Source organism: Myxocyprinus asiaticus, chromosome 18, assembly GCF_019703515.2.
Source record: "Myxocyprinus asiaticus isolate MX2 ecotype Aquarium Trade chromosome 18, UBuf_Myxa_2, whole genome shotgun sequence".
NCBI lineage: Eukaryota > Metazoa > Chordata > Actinopteri > Cypriniformes > Catostomidae > Myxocyprinus > Myxocyprinus asiaticus.
In genome coordinates this window covers 20,043,695-20,071,685 of record NC_059361.1, presented here as the reverse complement: position 1 = coordinate 20,071,685, position 27,991 = coordinate 20,043,695, and the positions used below count along the sequence as shown (strand labels likewise).

General features: G+C 38.9%; 1 protein-coding gene across 8 annotated transcripts in view; it reads left to right on the top strand.

Moving 5' to 3' along the window:
* Window positions 1-27,991, top strand: part of LOC127456524 (pleckstrin homology domain-containing family A member 7-like) — a 139,572-nt gene that overhangs the window by 40,288 nt on the left and 71,293 nt on the right. For all 8 annotated transcript variants that reach the window (XM_051725070.1, XM_051725063.1, XM_051725067.1 and 5 more), the window contains one exon: window positions 21,783-21,866. In XM_051725070.1, the coding sequence (XP_051581030.1) occupies window positions 21,783-21,866 (84 nt within the window). The remainder of the gene's footprint in view (window positions 1-21,782; window positions 21,867-27,991) is intronic.

The window sequence follows — 27,991 nt, the reverse complement described above, 5'->3', positions numbered from 1 at the left end:
CTTTAAATACCAACCAAAGAAAATTTCATTGAGCTCTTCTTTAACCACAAAAACATGGAGAATAATAATTTTGAGTCATAAATTTAACAGAATTGTCCTTCAAAAGTGTATGGATATAGGCTAAAAAAAAGATGTGCATAAGTTACCCAGTGGTTTACAATAAAAAAATAAAATAAAATAAAAACATTTAAAATAAAACCGTCATAACCAACTAAATTCATCTCGTAACATGAAGTTTAGCTTCATACACAAACTCTGTCATCGAATATACATTTATTTTATAGTCTATAATTAAATTACAAACAAAACCTTTCACTGCCCAAAATATCCTAATATTTTATTGTGCATGGTTGAATGTTGTGAATGGTGGACAAATGCTGTAAAAGAACATATTTTAAGCAGCTCATCAATGCTTTGAAAATAGTAAATCAATAATAAATAGGTGCTGTTTATATGTTTAGAGTTGCTGCCTGCTTTAGCAATAATGCTTTTTTCCCCCCACTATTTAAAAATTTACACAGTTAATTCATCAAGCTATCATGGACCAGTTCACGCTGACAACACTGCCAACATGTGTAGATACATTATGCCTAAAAAGGCTTAATATCGAATATTAATACTATTTTTATGTATTTTTATTTCGATATGCTGTTTTTAGTAAACTGTGAGAGACATGATGTGGGTGACTTGACTCAATGAAGTGCTTGATTTTAAGTTTTTAACCACGATAAAACTGCAATGCGAGTACCGTCTTGGCTGCACAAACGCCACACTCAATTTTACCAGTTGTCAGGTCCCGTGTCATGTGAAACTGCCTTGTTTAGTTTGGATACATAACTGTCTTTATATTTTCATCATGCCAGCCACCTTGGTTGTCAATGTTATACAGTAGTCTCTGTAGTATCATTCAAGTGTTTTGGTTGACTGATGAGTGTGCCAGTGTGCGTGTGCTTGCTTAAACACAGTGAAACAACTCTGGCTATGTCTACGACTTCAGGGGCTAATACCGCGGCATGCAGACAGAGATGTGTTTATTAATTTCTGTTTTGTTATTCATTTATTTTTTTCATTGCATCACAAATGTCATGACTCAGCTGGACTCGGGAAAAAATCTCGAGTCCCAAAAGCTCGAGTCCAAGTCCAAACTTGAGTGCCCCAACTCTACAGAGTTGCATTAATTTTTGGCTGAGATCTTGTATTGATGACGGGAGAGTCGAACCACTCCGTAAAGTCTTCTCCAGCACACCACAAAGGTTAAGGTCAGGAATCTGTGGTGGCCAATTAATGTGTGAAAATGATTCTTCATGCTCCCTGAACCATTCTTTCACAATTTGAGCCAGATGAATCTTGGTATTGTCATCCTGGAGTATGCCCGTGCCGTCAGGGAAGAAAAAATCCATTGATGGGATAACCTGGTCATTCAGTACATTCTGGTAGTCAGCTGAGCCTAGACCTGACCAACTGAAGCAACCCCAGATCATAACACTGCCTCCAGAGGCTTGTACAGTGGGCACTATGCATGACAGGTGCAACGCTTCATGCGTTTCCATTCTTACCCTGATGTGCCCATCACTTTGGAATAGGGTATAAATCTAGACTCATCAGACCACATGACCTTTTTCCATTGCTCCACAGCCCAATCTTTATGCTCCCTAGAAAATTGAAGTCATTTTTTCAGATTAGCCTCACTAACAAGTGGCTTTCTTGTGGCCACACAGCTGTTAAGTCCCAATCCTGTAAATTCTTGTTGCATTGTGCATGTGGAAATGCTCTTACTTTCACTATTGAACATAGCGTGAATTCTACTGTCGATTTTTTATGATGTGACTTCACCAAGCTTTATTGATCTCTGATCACGATCATTCAAGATTTTTTTCCGATCATATTTTTTCCACGAAGCTGATGGTTCACCACTATCCTTCCAGGTTTTAATAATGCGTTGGACAGTTCTTAACCCAGTTCCAGTGATTTCAGCAATCTCCTTAGTTGTTTTCTTTGCCTGATGCGGGACAATAATTTGCCCCTTCTGAAGCACAGAAACATCATTTCCACGACCACGGGATACGTCTTCCGACATGGTTGTTTAAGAAATGAGAAGCTACACACTGCATCAGTTAGGGTTAAAAGAATTGTTGCCAGCTGAAACATATTTATCACTGCAATAATGATCCAGTCATAGGCTCTTAAGTTGCTTATTTAAATCCAAACAGCGACTTTATTTTTTTGGCAAGGCATTGTACATCAAAACAAAGCCAAAACAATAAAATATACGCATCAAACATCACTCATCAAACAAATTCAGAGTCAAGCGTATAGTCCGGAGAGGAAGTATGGATCTGCACGTGTCTGACCCAACATTACAAATAAAACAAGTAGTAGGGGAAAATGTAGTCCCTCGTAGTCCCTCGTAGAATGGGGCACCAAGAAACTTGCTTTGACTCGCATATCTCACACCACAGAGCCAAGAGGAGTGCAAACTCCAGGACCCTGAATGGCGAACAGGAGCACACACAATGACGACTACACTACAGGATGAAATCCCTTCACCAGATATGCAGTCGCACTATCCACAGCAACCACGCAGCAAATATCGCTAAGTAGGCAGGCCGATGGAGTCAGGTAGGCCAGGTGAGACTCCACGCTAGGCCAGTGGAATGGAGCAGCTAATCCCCGCACAGCAACGGGAACCACAAAAACAGGCAAATGTCTGTTAGGATTAAGTGAATCTCCATTTTATGGGTGTGTGAAGTGGAGAGAAACATACATATAAACAATAACGAGACAAAACAAAAGTCAAACAGCTCTGGTGTGAAGCGGCAGCCAAACGTGCACAGCGTACTCACACTGGAAAACATGTGATTCCTCCGCTGCAGATCATTTTTGACACCTTGGTTGAGAGCAGGGTACGAATTCATATATATAAAGTATATGGGGCCTGGGTAGCTCAGCGAGTATTGACGCTGACTACCACCTGTAAAGTCTCGAGTTCGAATCCAGGGCATGCTGAGTGACTCCAGCCAGGTCTCCAAAGCAACCAAATTTACCCGGTTGCTAGGAGGGTAGAGTCACATGGGGTAACCTCCTCGTGGTTGCGATTAGGGGTTCTTGCTCTCAGTCGGGCACGTGGTAAGTTGTGCGTGGATCGTGGAGAGTAGCATGAGCCTCCCGTGCTGTGAGTATTCGCAGTGTCATGCACAGCGAGCCACGTGTTAAGATGCGTGGATTGACTGTCTCAGAAGTGGAGGCAACAGAGACTTGTCCTCCGCCACCCATATTGAGGTGAGTAACCGCAAAGTAGTGGGAATTGGGCAGTCAAAATTGGGAGAAAAGGGGATAAAATAATAATAATAAAAAAATAAAAAAATATATACAGTATATAGGCTATAAACAATCCATGTATAGTAAAATGCAAACTGCTGGATTTAAAGTGATTTAAACTCAGAGCACCTCCTGAGATGGCCTGAGATCATTTGCAGCGCTAACATACAGAACAAAACTGTTTGCAGGCCACTGACATAAATAAGAAAACTCTTTATATGCGCATTTGTGAGAAGCACTCGCGCTGTGCTCATGAGTAGGAGAGCGCCATTAAACATCTAAACAATGAGCAAATCAGACACCGCACCGGCCGCTTTTCTTTCATCTGTTATTCAAAATCTAATCAAATGTGCATGTCTTTGTGTCTAAGCAATGACATCTCTTGTCAAATGTCACTCTTGCTAAAAAAATTTGCTAAATTACCTGCCACTGTTCAAAAAGTACCCACCTTTTGGTTAATTTCAGAACCTGGTTGAGAGTAGAGAAGCGCATTGCTGGCTTTATCTTGACATATGTACTTGAAGATGTTGGTTCGTCGAGTTACACAGTACTTAAGTTTTTTCAGTATTTATGTATTGTGTGTCTTACTCCCAACTGCAGGGTTTAGGCAAGAAGCCAAAATGCACATATATTTTAGTTCTGCCAGTGGTAGTAAAGGGTCTAATTCCATTTAAATGTGGTGATCTGCTGTTCAGGTGACTGAAAAAGCCAACTTTCATTGTGTGATAGATGTGATAGTCAACACTCAAACTTTCAGATTGCTGCATAAAATCAGTACAGATGTGGCTGCATCATCACACGCATCGGCAACACAGCCCTACACACCGTATATGTCCACCACAATCAATCAATAATCTGTTAAGTGTACTACATTGCTCTTTGATTTTCATCCTGTAATACTTTGTGTAACATCAGAACTGATTATAAATGCAGATCTTCATAAAAAAGGAGTTTGGCTCTGTGACAACACTTACAGCAGTGTCTTTGGTTTGATTGGCTTAAAAAAAAAAAAAAAAAAAAGCAGAATTATCACAAGGAGCCCATCTGCTTCTCTTACCTTTGCACGAACCAATCACATTCCAGCGTAGGTCCCAGAGACGCAACACTGAGAGTTCACTACTGCAAAAGAGGGCTAAAAATGTCCCACACTCATCTAAGCTGGATCCTGGCTTGTAATTTGCACTCTGATGCGGCGCTGTCAGTAGATTGAGAGGATCAAAGATCAGAAGGATGCTACAGATGTGTGATTTGACTCACACTCATTCCAGTCTGTCTCTTTATGATGAGTGGAAATCAAGCCAATGAACTAGAGTGTTCTGCTTTCTGTGAGAGGACATATGTAGCAAAGGATATTATCAGCCTTGAATCCACTGATTGCTAAAATAATGTGGAGCAACTGTTTTCAGAGTTGCTTGGGGCTAAACCACGCAAGGTAGGACTGGTTTAGCATTACATGACCAGAGAGGAGGATGATTTGGCATTTATATGCAATATTGTTTGTTACAGTATATATTTCGCATTCCTTTGCATAAGCAAAAAAGTATGAAATGCCTTGATTGGTTGTGAAAATAGTCTACAGAGGAGTTCCTGTAACACATTCAGCTGTGACTATATTCACAAAATTGCACAGCCTTTAGTGCCTTATTTCATTTTCAAAAAAGCAAATAGTTTTGGTCCTGGATGTTGATCAGAGTCCCTTAAAGGCAAGTTAAGATGCTCAGCAGCCATGTTCGTAATGCCACCAGGCAACTTGTGGGACTCTGGCGCTCTATTTTCCTTAGTGCGCAATGCGCAGCGCTACACACAACAACCGTGCACTACGTCTTTTTACATTTTCGTGAGAACGCTAATTCTAAGCGTAATATTCGTGTCAACACATATTCGTGGGCATGGGTGGGAGTGTTTGCACTGTCTGTGGGTGTATGTATGCAAACTCTGGTTGTATTGTATGTTAATGAAGTGGCGTAAAGCGCAATTTGCTATTTTTCTGAGAAATAGGTAATTGCGCTAAGATGTTTCAATACCACATCTGTTTTCAGCGCAATGTCTAAATTCAGCTCCTGCATTTGCAGTTTGGAGATTCCACCAGTGGGTGGTAATACAGTTCATGTCCAAAAAATATAACGAAACATCAAATTATGTCCCTGACAATTTGGGATGCCACTGTTTGAGTTTTTGACGGTTAGATTACTGTCTGAGAAAAAATCGCGGTTAACCGGTTTTACAATTATTTGCATATTTTCTTATTATGCAACAGCACTGATGCAAAAAATGCATATCATATAACAATTGAATGTCTAAGTGGACGTATTGCTGGGGGATATGTGGATGCTAAGGGCAGCCCTACAATAAGAAAACTGATAGATAATATATAATAAATAGGAGGTAATAAGAGACACTCTAATCTGCGATTATCTAATCATCCAATCATGTGGCAGCAGTGCAGTGCATAAAATCATGCAGATACGGGTCAGGAGCTTCAGTTAATGTTCACATCAACCATCAGAATGAGGAAAAAAATGTATCTCAGTTAATTTGACCGTGGCATGATTGTTGGTGCCAGACAGGCTGGTTTGAGTATTTCTTTCACTGCTGATCTCCTGGGATTTTCACATGCAACAGTCTCTAGAATTTACTCCAAATGGTGCCAGAAACAAAAAAACATCCAGTGAGCGGCAGTTCTGCAGACAGAAATCCCTTGTTGATAAGAGAGGTCAACAGAGAATGGCCAGACTGGTTCGAACTGAGAAAGTCTACGGTAACTCAGATAACTGCTCTGTATAATTGTGGTGAGAAGATTAGCATCTCAGAATGCTATTCTGAGATGCGGGTTGGCGCTGTTTTGGCGGCATGAGGGGGACCTACACAATATTAGGCAGGTGGTTTTAATGTTTTGGCTGATCGGTGTATATACATATTATATTATAATATTTTTGCCATGTGTATATAAAGCATTTAATGGTTTTTAACTGTGGATTCTAAATTCTTACGGTTAAATTAACCATGACATTTTTTGTCGCGGTTAATAGTAAAACCGTATAATTGTGGCATCTCTTCTGACAATCAGTTAAAGCCGTTTTATGAAACAAAAATTTACGAGATTTGTGCTAAACTATCTGTAGGTCATGGTTTATTTTCAATTATTATTATTATATTTATATTTACAATTGTATTTATGATATAATTTGTATTGGTATTTTTCCACCTGTTGTCGTAGAGTAATTTCACTGCCAAAGGGGCCAGTGGAAGAAGTTAAATGTTTGGATTTGGAATTATTTTTTTGACCACTTCATTATTTTGATTACATTTTCATTTTGTTTGAAGTGTAATTTGAATTTAGAAAATAAAATTTTCCATGTATATAAAATGAGCGTGTCACTGTCATAGTAAAGAACCTAATTTTCTATTCTTCTAATTCATTGCATACAGTCCATTTACACTACTAACTTCTTATGAATGTGCTGTCTTTTTTATGTCACTGGTGATATAAATGAAATTTATAATAGGACGCAGACAGTTCAATAACCGGAGAAAAACCTCAGAATTAAATTGCACTCGACCCAGCCCATTAGCGCATTGTGTGTGCAATTTTGCCAAATCCACTTGCGCCTAGACTTTGCTGTGAAAATACCAAAACTTCATGGTCATGCCCATAAGCCCATTGCGCTGTGCTTAGCGCTAGCACTCTTAAAACAGGGCCCTCTATTTCCTATGACTCCAATCTACTTGAAATGCGAAAAGACTGAAATGTTTTAAAACAGTTGTTTAAGATTACGAGCAAATAACATTTCAAATCAACAATGAAATGTGTATCATAAATTGTGCTTCTATAGCTCATATCATGCAAAAATATCCCTATATTTTCAAGCAGGTCAAGCTAATGTGCATGCAAATTCTCTTAAGAAAACTGATTGTCTGGTGATTGTCTCTTTTACCTGTAAGGCAGGATTTCCATTCCTAGAGCAGTCATATTCAGTGCTACGATTTCTCCCATTTATAAGTATACCATTGACCCATCTCATTTTATACAGTCTCAGATGTTGATTGGTTAATACAACATACCGGTCTACAAAAAAATTACACTATAGACACAGCTGTAATGTGAAACACCTAGAACCTGTAGCTGATCATTGCTTTTATTGCTTACTTTTACTTTACTTTTAAGCTGAAGTGTGTAATTTATGCACCATTTGCACCACCAAACGTAATTGCAAAAATAAACAATGTTTCATACAGCATGTTTTGTTTTAAAAACCGACATTGTTGCTGTGGCTTACTTACTGTATATTTGTTTTTGCATGTTAAACAGGGATAAGATAAATAATTTTAGCCTCGAAAAAGTTATGCCTCAACTTTAATGAAATAACTTCTTAGTGAAAATTTGTGTTCTTAATATTTGTAGTATGAAGTAATGGTTTTATAATACCAAGAAGATACCAAAGAATAGTGTATTGTGCTATATTATAGCAGAACGTTATAATAATCTGCTGTGGGTGCTGCGCATTTATAGGGTGACCAGGTCTGTTACTGTAAAGCAGATTTTAGCACAGCTGGAATGATTTATTGACCAATCAGCTTCCAGGACCAAAACTATCCGTTTTATGCTTTTTGAATGTAATAGTATTTTATTTGTAAAGGCCTAATTTTACTTTATGGCAACAAAGGTGATGGTTTAACCTCTGCAACACTTTCTCCCTAACTCTGATACAGTATCAACATGATTTTTACAGCAATCTCTAAATTTATCACGCCTTTCTCTAAACTTCCTGTCTGACATTTAAATGTCGCCATTTAACAAGGGACCCGGGCTGCAGAATATGTCTTGCTAACATTCCCTGTCTGTCAATTTGTGTGTGTGCAAGTCTGTGAGGCCCTTTATTATTAATTCATGCCAGCCCTTTATGAAAGTCTCATTGCTGCCGAGGAATGTTTTTCTAAGTGGGAGATCCATTCTAATCTTATCTAGTCTTATCTTTGTGTAAAATTACAGAATCTACATCTGGTATTGTATAAGAGTCAGGACCAGTAGCTTTTCAGTCTCTGTTTAAATGAATGTGAAGCCCAGCAAAGATTGACACTGATGTGAATTGAGCTGTGCAGATAATGAATTGAGCATCATCTGTCTTTGTAGGATGAGAGAGGTCTAAAAATAACTTTAGTGTATATGTGTGTGTGTGTGTGTGTGTGTGTGTGTGTGTGTCTGTGTAATTTGTGTGTGGTTGGCCCCACCGTGTGCATCAGCACCAGGTGTTTGGGTTCAGGGACTGAAACAATATATTTGTTTTGCTGCCGCCTACAAGAACATGGATGAGACACCTACTTTAATCGCCTAACTACTAATATAATGCTCAAGAGAAAATAGAAACAGACTTTGTTTACTCATACAAGTGATTCTCGCTGTGAGGAGGGCACAGGGTATTCATGGAAACTCAGAAAAATGAGCTTGTTGTAAATATCTTGAATAATTTCAGATGTCCTAGTGGGTGTCGAGCATTCCAAAGCTTGAATATTTGAGAATAATGTTGCTTTATATTGTGGGATACTCCATAACCACACCAACAAAACAATGTCGACATAATTCTGCAGTATTAAGACAATGTCTGCAAGATTATGTACTGGACCTTTGTGTACATTGGTGGAAATTGACTTGAGGCATCTGATCTTCAGCTGTTTTTTTTGGGGGGTGTTTTTCCCCCACCACCGTGTTCCTTGTGGTGGTGTGGCCCTAAAGAGTAAAATAAACCTTAGTGTGCAATGGAAATGAACCACTGCTGTTATTAACGAGAACGGCCAGATACCTAAAAAGCCTCTAGTTTTAGATTTGATTTGATTCATCTTTATTGTAATTTTGAAGTACAAGTACAAAGCCAAAGAAATGGCAAGAAAGTATTGTAGAAGGATGCTGCCAACGTAGTTGGTAGAAATCAAACCTATGAATGGAAACCCATGATTATGGACACGTAGCCTATTTGTACATGATTAAAGGAATAATTCACCAAAAATTCAAATTTTGTTAAGCTTTACTCGCTTAATGCCTTTGGAAACCTGTATGACTTTCTTCAGTGGAACACAAAAGGAGACATTTTGAAAAGTGTTCTCGCTGCTTCCATACACAAAAGCATACAGACTGCAGCTGTCAAGCTCCAAAAAAGGGGGAAAAAGCACCATAATATAGCTCATGCACTATATTTCAAGTCTTTTGAGGCCATATAATAGCTTTAAGTAAGAAAAGACCAACATTTAAGTCATTGTTCTCTGTAAATCTTGGCCTCCACTATAGTTCTCAAATCTCATTTGCGCTTCTGCATATTCAAACTTGGTATTTTGGTTGCTAGATAGATTATCTGCAATAATATCCATTAGTTTTCAACTATGACCTCGCTATTTTCCCAACAAATGACCTGTGACCCTTATTCTCAATTCTTAAGCTATTTTTGGGTAACTAAATTTAGTTTGGTTAAATCTTGAATCAGGTCTCCATGAATCACCATGTACATCTGGTATTAGAATACCAGAAATCTAACATAATCTGCCCTTCCTCTGCCTCTGTGTGTGTGGACATGAGTGCTTTGACTCACTCAGGCAGCAGATTGAATCAAGAGGGAACAATAGATATGGCAGAACAAATGGTCAGATGGAAAAGGCTTGGATCAAAGGGGTGTATTACCTGTATTACCTGTCTCTTTTTACCTCCTGTATGCCACTACAGCACTTTGATTCTTCTCATATCCTCAATGACAAAACAAAATCTCCTCTCACGGAGAGGAAGAGGCACAACCGCTGGGCCTTTAGGCAGCTGGAGACTATTTTAAACAGAGATCCATGTTTCCTCTGGCCTCTGTGGACCTCCGCCTCTGCTTTTACTTCATACGTCAAGTATCAGTTTTTAATGCAGCCCAACAACATCAATAAAGTACTGAGGAAAATGCTTAGTCTCAGAGCAGCAGAACTAGATGTGGATGTGGCATGTTCTTTAGATGTTCAACATACCATTGTGATTGATATATGGGTAGTTGATGCATATCCATGGTCTTTTAATTTTTTAATTAACATCAGCATTTTAGGTTAACATTTATATGAATAAGGAAAAGTGTTTATCTTTGGTGGTGTAACTGGTCACCATTTCTTTTTCATTATTTTTAATAAACTTTTTGCTTTCACTAGTTCATTTTAAATGGTCCTGCAGTGCAACAAACACATTTTTAAAAGTACAAATATTCCATATTGTCTTAATATGAGGTAATTAAAGCTATATGCATATAATAATTAACAAATGCTGTTTATATGAGTTTTTGACGTAGTGTAGAGTGTCACACTGCAGTACATCAACTTTCCCAAAGTATTTCATGCCAACTGTGCCATTAAGACAGCTGTGGTTTTAGCCTAAAACAGTTCTTGTTTGTTGTTATAATAAAGAATGATGTTCTAAAATATTTTTAGCATAGTGATGGATTCTATGAATGAAATTCTGGCATAAATTGGGCTTAGGGTCTCGAGACCATATTTTTATCTTGGTCTTGTCGTGGACGTGGAGCATTTGGACTCAATACTGAACAAGTATAGACTCGGACTTATCATAAAGCAGTCAAGTATCTTCAAAAAATATACCATGAGCGTTTCGACTTATCTGATAAACATTTCTCAGACTGACACGATCAGTGAAGATGATGATTCAATTTCATTGTAAGTGCCTCACTGTAACTTAGATTTTTGCTTAATATAAAAATGGCAGTAAAAAAAAAAAATGCAGAAATAGAGTAAAAATATGTTTAATTACATCTTGTAGGCTTTTTGGTCTGATAACAACCTCTTTAATCTTCTAACCAGCGAAACATGCAGTTTTTCCAGTTGGACAAGTTGCAGTTTGTCAAACATTGGTATTCGTTAGTGTTAAGTTACTTTACATGTCAGTTGAATACCATGTCATCAGAGCTGACTGTTTACACTCAACTGCTCTTCTGACATAGTATAACATTTCAGTGACCTGTCATATTTCTTGAAATTTAATACCAGATGAGCGAGACAGAGGAATAGAAATATGGCAAGGCCTTCCTGTATTGTCTCTTTTACATCCAACATTAAATGCCTTTACACATTAAGGCCACTGCATGTTCATTTTAATTAGGTGAGGTATGATAACTTTTTTAAGTTGAAATTCTTGACTCTTTCTAAACATTGCTTTGTTTGTTTAAACAGCCCCACATAACAACATTGGCTCAACCAATGGTGTAAGTCTTGGGCGGGGCTATCTGTTTCTGAACAATGGCAGACAGGTACATGTTTTGGAGACAAGTTTGGAAACAGTCGTTCATTTTGTGTTTCATTTTGTGTAAAATCTTTATGCAGCGTTGCATATCGAGAGGATTAAAGCAAAGACGATCTTCTATATGCAACTATCTTTCAGTGGTAAGAGAGAATGTGAAAAAGATGCAGAGCTTTGAAAGGGGGATACATTGTTTAAAGAGGATTCTCCATTTCAGTCATTACACATTCAGATTGTTGTTACACTATATATTTTTTATTCATTCTGTATTTTGATCTCACTGTCTCTCAGTCAGCGTTCAGAGAGTCAGCTCTGCTATCAAGACGCAATATTCTGGAACGTATTGAAAAAGGATTACCTTTCTGCTCCTACTCTCTAAACCTTTCCAGGCTCAATTTGTTCACATTTAACAAGTGAGAGGACTCAGTGGATAATCTCAGACATCAGAGCTATTGAATTGTCTCATGTCTCTTTTTTGCTGGTTTTCTGAGGTGAAGGAGGCTATGTGAATTACTCCTGACATCAGAGACGGGGACAGATACTGTACAGTACTGGTTCATGCAACAGCAGGGTTAGGAAGTTAAAAAGACATTTTGAACCTTGTTTCTCCCATGGCAGCCTTACCTTTCTTATTTGTTAAATATGTTTACTGTACTGGAATCCTTCGATGGAAATAAAATTAAAAACATTATCTACCTTTGTGAGTTTTACCAGGAAGGTTGCTTATTCCTTTTTTTTTTTTTTTCTGATCAGAGGTCACTCCATCCGCAATGTGCATGGATTTTATAGACGCTATAAAATGTTTTGATGACAACTGTTTTCTTCACTGAGTTGGTATAATTTCTGTTGGAACAGGAAGTTGGGGAAGGACAAATCTAAGGACTTTTTTTAAATAGCTTAATGCCTTTAGTTGTCACAGCCTCGCAAAACTACTAAGCCACTTCTCAACCAAGGTTAAAGGTTGGGAAAGTAAATAAAGTAAACTAAAAAATAAAGAATAATGAACAGTGCTTAGCTGCTTGCTATTGCTAGTCAGAAGCAGGTGGTATTTTTCATTTATGCTCCTAGAGAGCATTTTATTGGACAAAAATTTGTAGGCATAAAAAAAAGCCAAATATATTATGGTATATTTTCTCTGTAGAGAAAGATGTTTTTAAATGCATATACCTGCTAAAGGACAGATGGCCACATAGATAAAGGCCACAAATCTTCAAATTTGATTGTAAAGAGTCTTTAAAAATTAAAAATGTAACCAATTGAAATAACTTTTTGTTGGCTTTCAGTTGGGCTTGTCGTACTTTTCTGTTTCTAAGACGGTGATGTTGTAACTGCTCATGAAATGGGACCACAGTACTAGCAGGACATCATAAGAAACAGCATGTGAATGTGACTTCTTATTCCAACTGTGTTTATACTGCCTGATTCATCTTTTCTCTGATCCCTCTTGCATTTTTCCAGCATCCCGGCTCTCTGCTTGTCGCAATCGATTTTGAAGATAAACAGCCCTCAAAGTCTCAGAGCACGCTGCCAAAAATCTCCAAGCTGCGTGATGGATGACATCAAATTGCCATCTATATTTATCCGTGAATGAGCTCATTTTGTGACAGTGGCTTGTAGATGCCCCTGTGTCAAATGACAGGATGTAAAACAGACACTAATGAAGATTAATATATCGGGTTGACCAATGCAAAGTTTTCTGTCATGTAATTTTGGATCATATAGGAACTGATCAGATTATAGAAATATTCATGAGATGAAGGTTGTTGTTATGTGATCATGAGTTCATTTGATGGCAAAGAGGGTTGATAGTGTTTTTAGATACTGAACAGATTGCTCTATCATTGTCTCTAAAAAGAGATGGATACCTTTCAGTGAGGTCATTGGCCTGATGGTTGAAGTGGCTTTTCCATGTCAACTCAAGGGCCAGTTTATTTTCGATAAGCAGCCATTTTGAAATGTGTCAGCCATCTAACACACCCTAAATTGTCGGGCCCTTTCTTGTCATCAAGAGGTCATGCATCCACTGAAATTGAGTTTATACTCATGGAAAACATGCAGATGGAATAGCTACAGTACCAGTCAAAGGTTTGTACACACATACTCGTTCTGCAGCAGTAAGTCTTTCAAATGACACTGTGTCTTGGCCTAGATAACATAATATGTAATAGATAGCATTTATGTTGCTGCTATGGAACATTTAAAATTCAAGAGATTTGGTGAGGGCCAAACAGCCAGAGCTGTATGGGGGGCATTAAACAGCAGGGGCCTTCAGATTTGAAGTCGCTGTTCCCTATCCCTGAGTATAAACTCTGTTTCAGTGAACGCATTTACCCTTGGTACTCTTGCTGTGTCTTGGAAAGTTAGAACATTATGTTGCTAAATGTGGCTTCCCATTTCACAGAGCCTTTTCCCACTCTGCTGTTATTGCATACACAATGTTGACAGCAAAACTTTCATTACCTCTCCAGTGACAGATTTAATGAGTAATCTGTTGGTGGGAATTTTTTCTTGAGGGACATGTGGACAGTTGGCATTACTATAACAGCTGGCTGTGCATTGTTTATGGATATGTGTGGCTCCACAAGCCGATTTTCAGTTATGAAACTTAAACCTACACTTTACTAATAAATTGACATATGCAAAAGTGCACAAATCACATTACTGGCAAATACGAGGAAAGCCAATACTACTGATAGAGATCATATAGCAAAACTGTGTGTGTGTGTGTGTGTGTGTGTGTGTGTGTGTGAGAGAGAGAGAGAGAGAGAGGAAGGTGGTATAACTTGGCGTACTTAAATTTAGCTACTCCACAGCCAGTTATTTTTAGATACAATTGGTGCCCAGCTAAATTTTCATTAGGGTCCTCCTAACTCTTTTCTTATTACTCAGCTGTCAAGTCTCAAGAGGCAAAGTTTGGCTGCATCCCAACACTTTTCTACATGCTCAATGTATACAGTATTAATCTTTATTATATTCCAAGATGTGTTACTTCCTTAGTCAAATTACAGTTATAGCTGCTTTTTATTATACAAACTTTGTTTTGTAAACTTTGAATTGCCAGAAATGTAACTGGTGTCATGTAAAGTTAACTGTCAATGTCACATTTGCCTAAATACACATTCAGCAGTTCCTTATACTGTGCTGTTCAGCTATGCTGATGGTAACATTTTGGACCCCAGTGCCGGGCTCTACAGTGGGAGCATTTTACCCACCCCTCGGTCAAGGATAACTGTCTGCATTATAATTGGTAGTGGCAACAATTATACACAACCTGAGGCTTCACAACCATATACTGAAATGCTATGGCATTATTTGATTTTGTAGTTTATTATACAATACATTTATTGCAAAAAGAAAACCTCCATGAAACTTTTGCTGTGTGTGTTGTTTTATTGCATGATCGGTGTTCGTCTGTTGACACATGCAAAAGAGGCTGGTCATTACCTCACAGTTTTTGGGAGCTCTAGCAGCTCTCTTTTAGGGGACCTGTTAGGCAATCTTTCCCATGTAAGACTGAGTTCCCACACATCCCTCCCTCTATCTTTCTGACACAAGACACCATTACACTGTTGGCATTTTACCCTCCCAACCATACTAGAGACAGCTAGACAGTCCAAAGCCCAGCAACACAGGCGAATTAAAGAGCGCTGAAGCCTAACCCATGAGGAGACTGGTAAACAAAGACCTGCTGCTACTCTACAACACTGCATGGCATGAGAACGACTCTTATTGATTATAAGTGGTGACCTGATCATGTTTACCTCTGCAGAAATGCATTTCACTGAAATAGTAGGGGTCCAATAAGTACGTTTTAGCTTCCTTGTAAACAAGCTGCACTCAAGTGTTTTTTAAAGGAGAGGTTGCCTGCCTGTTTTGAAGGGTGTTAACATAGTGTGAAGTTCATAGTCTGGTTTTAGTTAATTTTTAATTTGGAGTGCTTTACTATTATGTGTTTCTGAGAAATGTGCGTTTAAGTTTAAAAAAGTAGCTTTCTGTGTGTTGGGTTGCTTTACTGGATAATATTGCTAAGTTAATTGCAAGAAAAATTTAGCTAAAAAGAGTACCGAAAATAAACAGAGTCGATGCTGCTTTAAAGAGCTATTTACTGACATATGTAAATAATATGTCTTATCTGCCTTTATGAAGGACTCCTGCCTTTAGATATTTTCTTGGTCTTTATAGAGCTGTTCAGCCATGACGTCAATTTGTAGGTGAACCCGGAGGACTAATTCCCCATGGGTTACCTCTGGATTTTCCAATGGATTTTTACAAGTGGGTTTTTGAACTTATGTGTAAAATAAGGTCTGTAGTATACATTACTTGATGATACTTGGACAATTTGTTCTAAAACATAAATTACACAGTCATATCTCAAACATGAATTTTGAAGCCACCATGTGTTTTTAAAAATTCAAATGTAAATGTAATTCAATATAGCTTCAGAATTCATGTTTGAGGCATGAAGGTTAAATGTAGAACAAAACATCCAAGTATCATCAAGTAATGTTTGCCACAGACCTTATTTTACATATAAGTTCAAAAACCCCATTATAAAAACCCATAGGGAAAATCCCAATGGAACCCATGGTTAATTCTCTTCCGGGTTTTTGAACTACAACCTAAACAGCTAGGTCTATTGTATATGCAGGCCCAGATTAAATCTACTCAACTCTAATTTTGGGGGAAATCTGCATAAAAGTGAAATGCATTTAAATGGAGCTAAATATGTAAAGGTAGAGCAATATGTTGAAACTGTTGTTAAAGACACATGTTCCAATTGTGCTGAAATCTTTCTACAGATTTGTGCAGGTGCAGATTCCAGGTGCCTGCTAGTATGTAATTATACATACTATGTGAGTGTTTGCCTCTGTTAAACCCAGGGGCGCAACAACAATATATGCAAAGCATAGGGGCACCACACAAAGGGGGCACAAAATCATCTAAGAGGGCTCTAGGCGAAATGGTGAAATGCTCCCTGGTCGGAAGAAAAATACCCACCCAAATAAATGGGTGGTTGCGCCCCTCGTTAAACCTCTGGCATAATCTGGTCAGTCCTTTTCTTAGTCTTCTTAAAATGAAAGGTGAAATACTTACAAAATCAATAAATCTTTGGGTAGGCTATAATGTTATAAGCTGAGACATAATATGGCTCGTAATTTTCATAAAACAAGATTTTGGCAGTTCTAAATGAATGTAAATTGCATGCTGATACTGTGACAGTTTGTGTAAGATTTCTGACTGATTATCTAGTGATTCATTGTTCTCATTGTAATCAGAGGACTTGCATTAAATGTCAGAAGCTAAAATCTCTGCTCTCTGTACATTTCATCTCTCTCAGTCTGTGTTATGTGAATGGGAATGACCTTGCCCAAATGAGAGAGCACTTAAACAGAATGCTTTTCAACCTCCACTGCTGCTGGTGTTTAAATACAGCTCATTCGAACATCTTTAAATAGATACCACCTTTGGCCTTTACACGCCCATTGAACAAAAAAGTTTGAGGCAATTCATTTTGTGGCTTCAAAAAATGCCAGCTGTCTTGTGCCATTCAGTTCACATTGAACTAGTCTGATCAGTTGAGGGATAGGTGCTTTCAAACTATTTGTCTCCAGACACAATTATGCAGTCATCTGACATACACCACTTAGCTGGATGAAGCCTTACATCCTCCTATAGACAAATGCAGTTCTTTTTAAAGTTGTTTTTGCCTTTCACTTGCACTCTTTTGCTTGTGCCTTTTGTTGATGCCAAGTTTGCTCAAGGGTCTAATCAGCAGAAGACCATTATGACCACTTCATGTAACTTTCAATCCCCAGGACATTGATTTAGAGAGTCTTCTTGTCACAGTTTGAAAAGATACATCAGGCTTGGCTGTGACATCTTAAAAGAAAAAGCGAACAGAGACGAGTGACTCGGTGAAATCAACAGACCAAATGAGAAATATGAGGAATTTAATGTAGCCAGACTAAACACGTAGCCAAGTCTACTTTGCAGCTTATTCTGGCCAAGAACACACTTAAGCCCACTTAGACTGGAAGAGACAGTTTTGAACGACATGTAAAATGATCAACCACAGTTTGTTTTGTTTTAATGTGCCATTGAGGGGCTGGTTTATCTAAAACAGATTACACCACAATTATTGACCGACATGGAAGAAATAAAAAAAAAACGTTGGTGCTCATGTGGTCATGGCTCGCATCATGTGAGCGGTATTACAAGCAGCTTATGACCTCCTGAAAACTTTTAAACATTTTTTCCTAAAATTTGGGCACCGTTGGCTAGAATTTGTGAGCTCAGATCAATATTTAATTCCATAAATATCCACTTTCTCATTCTTCTTTTGTTTTTGGTGATTTGCATTCTTTGTGCATATCGCCATTAGCTGGGAAGGTAAAAGTAAAATATACTAAAAAAGGACTTAAATATTGATCTGTTTCTCACCCACACCTATCATATCACTTCTGAAGATATGAATTTAACCACTGGAGGCATGTGGATTACTTCTATGCTGCCTTTATGCTCTCTATGGACCTTCAAAATTCTGGCCACCATTTACTTGCATTTGTATGGACCTACAGATCTGAGATATTCTTCTAAAAATCTTCGTTTGTTAAGCAGAAGAAAGAAAGTCATACATCTAAGGATGACATGAGTTTGAGTAAATAATAAGAGAATTTTCATTTTTGGGCGAACTATCCTTTTAACTCACAAACAAAGCGGAATACTGTGTATGGTTTTTCTCATGGATATCAACATTGTTTACTTACATCTTACTTCTACTGTAAGTGCCTCAAACAAAACTCTGAATATGTTTTACTGCATACTGTTAAAGATCTGATGCCACCAATCTGGGAACTTTTGCAAACCCAGGGATTAATTCTTACGCAAAAGCACTTTCTGTATTCTGTAACTTCTAGGTGGACTGTTGAAGAATTGGCAATTTCAGCTAGTGCTTTGGGGGACCATTCAAACTGAACACGTTCTTATGCTAAAAATGGCATTTAGCGCATGTTTACATGGAAAACAATTGAAAAACAGCGCAGACAGACAAAAATGTATTCAGTGTGAACAGCCCCATATTAAGTCAACACACCTGCATTACATCTGTGCTGATATGTTAGTGTTTTGCCTTGGTTAAACACCTGTCATCGTCTACTCCAGCATTTTTGTATGAAATATGCATCAGACAGTCAGTGAACAGACTGTGGGTGCCTTGTCTGAGTATGAGACTAAACTTAATGTAATGTAAACTTTAGAACAGTGAGACATGACAAGTGTTTCTACACGACCGCATGAGACTGAGCAAGTGAGGTAATCTAGAGGGCTGAGGGGCTTCTGTCAAGGGACAATGCCCAACATGTTTGTGCACACACATCCCTTACCCAGCCTGACAGGCAGAAATGTGAGGAGAATGCTCCATCACATAGAACCATAAAGCTTACCATACAGCTGCAACCTGTGTGGCATCTCTATAGTGAATTATGTTCTTTAAATATGTATGAGCAACTGGAAAGGAAACTGTGTGCTCTGACCTCACTTCTACCTCTCGCTGCCTCGGAGGAGGTGTAAACTTGAGTTCACATGTTTTTACTGTTGATGCACAGTGTGTTCTGCTGTTGAAATTATGTCACAAAGCAAAAAATGTCTCAAAGCATTCCTGGCTTGGAGGTCAGTTTCTATCACACTTTGGAACAGTTTATAGTTTAATGGGATGGAAACCCTGTGGCACTTGATGGCTCGTCTGCCTCACATTCTGGATATGACTGTGTATGTCATCATAGTTGAACCATTGAGCTTCCTGGGCTCAGCTTGCCTACTACCATTTTCAAGGCTGAATTTGTCTAGGTTTTTCAATACAGTGTTACAGTGTTCCCTGATCCTTGAGCACTCCCATAAGACAAATGGCTAGATGGACTTGCCAAAGCTGCAGAATAGTGATGCACATCACTTGTTCCATAGAGGTCTTTTTTAACAACATTAAAGGGGAGGACCAAAACAGCATATCTATATTCATTGTGATGTATGTGCAACCAGCCTCAGACATAGACTACATCATACTTCTAATTATATATGCAAGAACAGTAACTTAATTTCTTCTGTTTGTTTTAGACAAACATTTCATAAAGCACATGAATGCACTGGGCTGGTAACAGTAGATCTGTCGATGCCTCTATTTAAATGACCAGCGTTCACTGATCAGCCACATTATTAAAACCCAATGAGAGATGAAGTGAATAACATTGATTATATCATTACAATGGCACATGTCAAGGGGTAGGATAGTGAACAGTGAACAGTCAGTTCTTGAATTTTATGTGTTGGAAGCAGAAAAAATGGGCAAGCGTAAGGATCTGAGCGACTTTGACAAGGGCCAAATTGTGATGGCTAGATGACTGGGTCAGAGCATCTCCATAATGGCAGGTCTTGTGGGGTGTTCCCAGTATGCAGTGGTTAGTACCTAACAAAATTGGTCCAAGGAAGGACAATCGGTGACAGGGTCATGGGCACCCAAGTCTCACTGATGCGTGTGGGGAGCAAAGGCTAGCCCATCTTGTCCGATCCCACAGAACACCTACTGTAGCACAAATTGCTGAAAAACTTAATGCTGGCCATGATAGAAAGGTGTCAGAACACAGTGCATTGCAACTTGCTGTGTATGGGGCTGCGTAGCCGCAGACCGGTCAGAGTGCCCATGCTGACCCCTGTCCACCGCCAAAAGCGCCTACAATCGGCACGTGAGCTGGACCATGGAGCAATGGAAGAAGGTGGCCTGGTCTGATGAATCAAGTTTTCTTTTAGTTCATCTGGACAGCTGGATGTGTGTGCGCCATTTACATGGGGAAGAGATGGCAGGCCGTCAGAGGCAGTGTGATGCTCTGGGAAACCTTGGGTCCTGGCATTCATGTGGATGTTACTTTGACATGTACCACCTACCTAAAGATTGTTGCAGAACACGTATGCCCCTTCATGGCAACGGTATTCCCTGATGGCAGTGGCCTCTTTCAGCAGGATAATGCGCCCAACCTTACTGCAAAAATTCTTTAGGAATGGTTTGAGGAACATGACAAAGAGTTCAATGTGTTGAATTGGCCTCCAAATTCCCCAGATCTCAATCTGATTGAGCATCTATGGGATGTGCTGGACCAACAACTCCGATCCATGGAGGCCCCACTTCACAACTTACAGGACTTAAAGGAACTGCTGCTAACGTCTTGGTGCCAGATACCACAGAACACCTTCAGAGGTCTTGTGGAGTCCATGCCTCGACAGGTCAGAGCTGTTTTGGCGGCACAAGGTGGACCTACACGATATTAGGCAGGTGGTTTTAATGTTGTGGCTGATCGCTGTATATCTGCTGCGCAGATGTGTGGATGCGATCTTACATGGTTGGATCTTGATATTGATGCAGAGTTTCTTAAAATAAGCATGTTGGTACTGTGCTCTGCCCAGCTGACATATTGCCAAACCTTAGACCATGACCGAAATTGTAGAACAAGGCAATCAACACCCCCCCCCCCCTTTTTTTTTTACAATATGCACTCCACATTTTGAGAACCACTGCTATAAGACATATGAAAAGTCTTCTGAAGCCATTAAATAGGTTTGTGTGAGGAACAGACCAAAATTTTAATCATTATTCTCTGATAATGTTGTTCTCTTCTGAAGCTTGCATCTAGCCTGCTTTCATGTCCTTTTCATGTTCAGTTACTACACACGGAAGAACCAATGCCAATTTGGTGTCAGTGTGTTTCGTTTTGGTCTATTCCTCACTCAAAGCTATCATATGGCTTTAGAAGACTTGGAATACAATAAATCACTATAAGCTATTGTTGTATGGCATGTGTAAAAAATACAACATTATACAACATAACTCAACATATCATTTTAGGGAGAACTTTTCCTTTAAAATTCCATTTGATATTAGGGCAGATGTCTGTTTGCATTAACAAACTAATCTGTTAATTATTGGCTACTGTCTACCACTGATTATCACTGGTCTGTGTGATTTGTTCTGTGGTTGACTTTTAGCACATCTAAGATATTCCTACACATTCCACACATGTGTGGTACAATCATAGGCACTGCTTGTGGTAGATGTTCAGTTGCTGAAGTGCATTTGTTTGTTTGTGCTGGTGGCTGCAGGGAAGCATAATAATCATCATGCTAATGTGATTCTGTTTTGTTTTTATCCTGTTTGCAGCCATAACCAGAGGACGACAACATTCAGACATCCTGTGACAGGCCAGATATCCTCTGAGAACACTGAATTCAGACTTCTGGACCAGTAAGTATCTTCTTTCTACATTGTTTGTGTATGTTTGACTTCTAGGTCATTTCTGGTTCAGTTCTATTTACTTCCTGTCTCAGTACAGTAGCCTGGTTCTTGAGTATAATCTCTAATAACACAGAGATTGCATGAAGAGGCCTAACACAATTTTCAGACCATAAACATTCTAAGCTTGGGGTATTCAATTAAAGTTCCAAGAGGTCATGGGAGTCACGTGACGCTATGCGAAGGTTGGTCGCTTAAAGGCAAGCTCTGCTTAAACTTTACTACAATTATCCTTAAAAGCAATATTAACCATGAGAACTGAAATAGTTTTGTTTGCTAACTGTGCTGACCTGTGGGGACATTAAAAAGCACTTACGTTCTCACACGTCAGACGCCTCGTAGGATCAGGATGGCGGAGGTCCAGTTGATGGTGGTAGCAAGCTTCGTGAAGTAGGTCAGGAGATCTCGAACATTTATGCAGTGCTGATGAAAATGTCTATGGAGGCGAAAATTTCCACCCTGATCATAAAAATGGACGATCTTGAAAAACAAGTTGAGTTTCTGGAGTCGGCCAAAAGAGAGCTACAGGCTAACACGCCTGCTATCAAGGCTGTTGTGGAACGCATGTGAGAAAAATTGGGGTATTGAAAATCGGAGCAGGCATAATAACGTTTGTTTCATTGGAATCCCCGAGGGAAAGGAAGGTCAAGATATGGTGAAGATTGTGGACGGGCTTATTCCTAATTTGATCGACACAGCGGATCACCGGCTCACAATTGAGCATCCCCACAGAGTTTTCAGTCTGCTTCCCGTGGTGGGTGACTGACCCCGATCTATACTGGCATGATTCTTGCGGTCAGCTGACAGAGACTTTGTTCTCTGCGGTGAGGAATAAAGACAAGTTGTGCTGGGAGGACAACAACATCATGGTTTTCCAGACTTTGCTAGATCGACTCAAGCGAAGTGCAACAGATTCAAAGAGTGTAAAAATTGCTTCACCAACAGAAGGTGGGTTTCGCACTGCTTTTTCCTGCTAAGCTGAGAATTGACGGCAAGGGGGGTCACAATACATTTACATGCCCACGACAAGCTATGGCCTTTATTAAATCAATGGTGTGAGTGGGTAGTTTTGCCTGCACTCGGTCAACAATACAGACTACATATCGTGCATTTTACTGATGCAGCCTGAGAGGGTATGTTATTCTGTTCGCTGCCCACTGACTCTCGCTCTACTCTTTTTTTTTTTTTTTCCTTTTTCTCTTTCTTCCTTTATTGACTTATTGTTGAGTTCATTTGTTCATTTCTTGGGTTAGATGTGATTATTTACTGGTGTTTATTTTATGGAATACATTTTGTGCAATTTAATGGCATGGTATATGTTAAAAACTAAAACAAAACAAAACAAGGAGAAGAAAAAAAAATTACTGGAATTGAGCAATCCAGCAGCAATAGTGTTGGACCGTCGGATTTCTGGGGGATGGTTGAAGCGCATTTTTTTTCTATTCTGTGGGTTGTTCAGGATTGGATTTTACATCAATATTGGAAAGTGGTCTATATAATTTTGCCTAGGGTACACAATTTATCTTTACATGTCAATCTGTCACATTTTAATATAGGTAAAAATTTTCTCTTCATGTGGAATGTTAATGGACTGGGGCACCCTATAAAAAGAAGGATGGTTGTATCTTTCCTTAAGCGTAAAAAATATGATATAGTGTTCCTTCAAGAAACGCACCTTTCTTCATAGGAAGTTGAAAAACTCGGTAGGGCATGGTGTGGGAATGTGTTTTGCGCGCTGGTTCGAGTAAGAGCAGGGGAGTCATCACACTGATAAGTAAGCATTTACAATTCAAATGTCTCAAACAGATCAAAGATAATTTAGGAAGAGTCATTATTGTTTTGGCTGAAATACTGGGGCAAAACCTTATTTTGGCAAATATTTATGCACCCAATGCTGATGATCAGAACTTTTTTATAGACTTTGAGGGAAAGCTACAAGCTGCTGGGATCCTTCATATTATAGTTTTGGGTGGAGACGCAGCTGAGGAGAGGGATAAATGCAGCCGGATGGTGGGCTTCACTATATTTGTCTGACGCTGGGAAGGTCAATGTTATAAAAATAAATTGTATCCCAAAATTCAATTATTGACTATAGTCTCTCCCCTTAGAAGTTCCTTTTTCTTATTTTAAACAATTTGATAGAATATCTAAGTCCTTTCTTTGGAATGGTAAATGACCTCGGTTGCATTTCAATAAGTTACATATACCAACTGACAAAAGAGGTTTAGTCCTCCCCAAAATTTTGTTTTATTACTATGCTTTTAATTTTAGACACTTGGCTCATTGGTCTCTTCCACCTGAGAGAGCCCCTCCCTGGTACTACATTGAACAAGCGGTCCTTGCCCCAATCTCGCCATTGCAAAGTCTTTCTATCAAACTGCCTAGAGAAGTAAAAATGCATCCCATTATTTCACACTTACATTCAGTTTGGACAAATGTTTCCCATTTGTTCAATTTTGATATTTACCTAAATGTTTCCTCAAGCATATGACTGAACCCCAAATTGTGTATTAACAAGTCCACCTTTTTTCTGGAAAGAATGGATTGAGAGTGGTGTTACTACATTTGGTAATCTTTATGAAAACGGAGCTTTGAGATCATTTGAAAATATAACACAGCAATTTGGGATTTCTAGGTCTCAATTTTTCAGGTATCTACAGTTTACATTGTACTATTTTTGTTGGCAGTACAGAGCCCCCTAAAGCTGCAGACACCCTCTGTATGGTGCTCACAGCCTTTGGAAAGGGACATGAAGCGTCAGTGTATTATTTCTCATTGATTCAGAGTCTTGGTGATGGGTCCTTAACAGCTCTTAAGAGGTTATGGGAAAGAGATTTGAACTTGGTATTGGAGGATAGGGAGTGGGAGAGAATTAAAAAAACATTTTAAAACTATGTCTAGGGATGCAAGGGTACGCCTTATTTCAGTTTATGCTTCGTTTCTACTGGACTCCCTCTACATTTTTTAGGCTTGGTTTAAAAGACACACCTACCTGCTGACGATGTCAGTTGGAGGATGGAGACATAGTCCATGCTCTGTGGATCTGCGCTAAGATTCAAGAATTCTGGGCAAGAGTCCAAGAGGTTTTAGATACTCAAATTTAATTTAGCCCCAGGCTATGTATATTGGGTGATGGGGCGGTTATTAAACTAGGTGACAAATATACTAAAAGCTGGGTCCAAACTAGCGTAATGATCAGCAGACAAATAATTCTTAGAGAATGGAAGTCATTTGGTGCTCCCTCATTTCAAGAATAGTTCACTGATTTGGGCAGGGTGGCAGCATTTGAAAGGATGTCATATAAACGGTTTGGCAGATTGGACGCGTTTGGTAAGAAATGGGACAGGTGTTTGTCCTTTCTGGAAGGCTCTCAGTGAGGTTCATGTGGAGAGAAACAAAATTATGGTAGTAATTGTGGATTCTGTTCTTTTTGGAATTCTTTCTTTTCTCTTTGTTTGTTGATTTTTATACTTTTATTTTCTCAACCAAAAAAACAAAAACAAAAAAAAAAACAATGATTGTTTGTTTGTTTATATGTGTGCATTGTGTAATTTAGGCTTTGACCACAGTGTTGTTTGTTGAGAGAAAGGGTGGGGTTGGGGGGGGAAATAATGGGGGTTAAAATTGATGCTGTATATACGGTATATTCTGAATCAATAAAAAGTGTTAATAACAAAGTTGCAAGCGGTCCGGTCTCTACATTTCCTTCCCAGTAAAGGTCTGGATAATAATACATAGCTTACATGGCATCAGTAGTCATATGGATATGAAATTATATAATATATATTTTTTAATAGTTTTTATAACTTGCCACGTTGACAGCAATAATACTTTGTAAAGAAATAAAAAAGAAATCCTAACAGTCAAAATAGTCTAAAACTGGGCAGGGTTGAGGACAATGGGGGCCCAGAGACAACCAAAGTAGTGGGGTCTGAGGGATCTTCTACAAAAGGATTAAAATATTTCATCAAAAACTAAATAAAGTGTTAATATATATATATATATATATATATATATATACACTATATTGCCAAAAGTATTCGCTCATCTGCCTTTAGACGCATATGAACTTAAGTGACATCCCATTCTTAATCCATAGGGTTTAATATGACGTCGGCCCACCCTTTGCAGCTATAACAGCTTCAACTATTCTGGGAAGGCTTTCCACAAGGTTTAGGAGTGTGTTTATGGGAATTTTTGACCACTCTTCCAGAAGTGCATTTGTGAGGTCAGACACTGATGTTGGACGAGAAGGCCTGGCTCGCAGTCTTCGCTCTAATTCATCCCATAGGTGCTCTATCGGGTTGAGGTCAGGACTCTGTGCAGGCCAGTCAAGTTCTTCCACACCAAACTCGCTCATCCATGTCTTTATGGGCATTGCTTTGTGCACTGTTGCGCAGTCATGTTGGAACAGGAAGGGGCCATCCCCAAACTGTTCCCACAAAGTTGGGAGCATGGAATTGTCCAAAATCTCTTGGTATGCTGAAGCATTCAGAGTTCCTTTCACTGGAACTAAGGGGCCAAGCCCAGCTCCTGAAAAACAACCCCACACCATAATCCCCCCTCCACCAAACTTCACAGTTGGCACAATGCAGTCAGACAAGTACCGTTCTCCTGGCAACCGCCAAACCCAGACTCGTCCATCAGATTGTCAGATGGAGAAGCGTGATTCGTCACTCCAGAGAACGCGTCTCCACTGCTATAGAGTCCAGTGGCGGCGTGCTTTACACCACTGCATCCGACGCTTTGCATTGCACTTGGTGATGTATGGCTTGGATGCAGCTGCTCGGCCATGGAAACCCATTCCATGAAGCTCTCTACGCACTGTTCTTGAGCTAATCTGAAGGCCACATGAACTTTGGAGGTCTGTAGCGATTGACTCTGCAGAAAGTTGGCGACCTCTGCGCACTATGCGCCTCAGCATCCGCTGTCATTTTACATGGCCTACCGCTTCATGGCTGAGTTGCTGTCATTCCCAATCGCTTCCACTTTGTTATAATACCACTGACAGTTGACTGTGGAATATTTAGTAGTGAGGAAATTTCACCACTGGACTTGTTGCACAGGTGGCATCCTATCACAGTACCATGCTGGAATTCACTGAGCTCCTGAGAGCGGCCCATTCTTTCACAAATGTTTGTAGAAGCAGTCTGCATGCCTAGGTGCTTCATTTTATACACCTGTGGCCATGGAAGTGATTGGAACACCTGAATTCAATTATTTGGATGGGTGAGCGAATACTTTTGGCAATATAGTGTATATATATATATATATATATATATATATATATATATATATATATATATTAACACTTTATTTAGTTTTTGATGAAATATATATATATATATATATATATATATATATATATATATATATATATATTTCATCAAGACTTCATCAGTCGAGGGCACTTTGATATGAATATTAAAAGATAAGTTCAACAGTTCATTTTGAAGCTGAATGACAGCAGTCCAGTTTTTGTGTTTAAATATTTTTACATTCAGAATATATAGTATGTGAATGGGAATGGATAAAAAATACTGTATGGGGGTTCAGTGGTGTCCCCTGGGAGAAAATTTATAAAAATGTAAAAGTCTGAATTGACCATTTTTATATTTTCCTTAAAGTGAGAATCTACTAACAAACAAACAAACAATTTACAGTAAAGCATTTACATACTGTTTGCTTAAATTAAGTATAAATAGGCTTTCCATGCCATGATGACATCTCTGATTAATTTTCACAAAATTAGAACAAAAATCTTTGTTTGTTTAATATAAAAAAGGCTCCTAACATGCTGATTAATTAAGCTAAATTTAGATGGAAAAAATATCCTGACACAAACCTGGCTTGGCTGAACCATCTGAACACATACCAGACAGATAAAGATAGTTTCACTTTGCTTCATTTTTGTTTTCTACAGTGATTAAGTGAATGATGGCAGTATCTGTAGCGGGGTCTCTGCTACTGTTGTTAAAACAACTGCGCCTGCAACTACGAACAGTAAATCAGACTTTATGAGGTGTCTGATGTCTACAGCTGGAAGAGAGGAAATGCGCTGAGAGCAGGAATAAGTG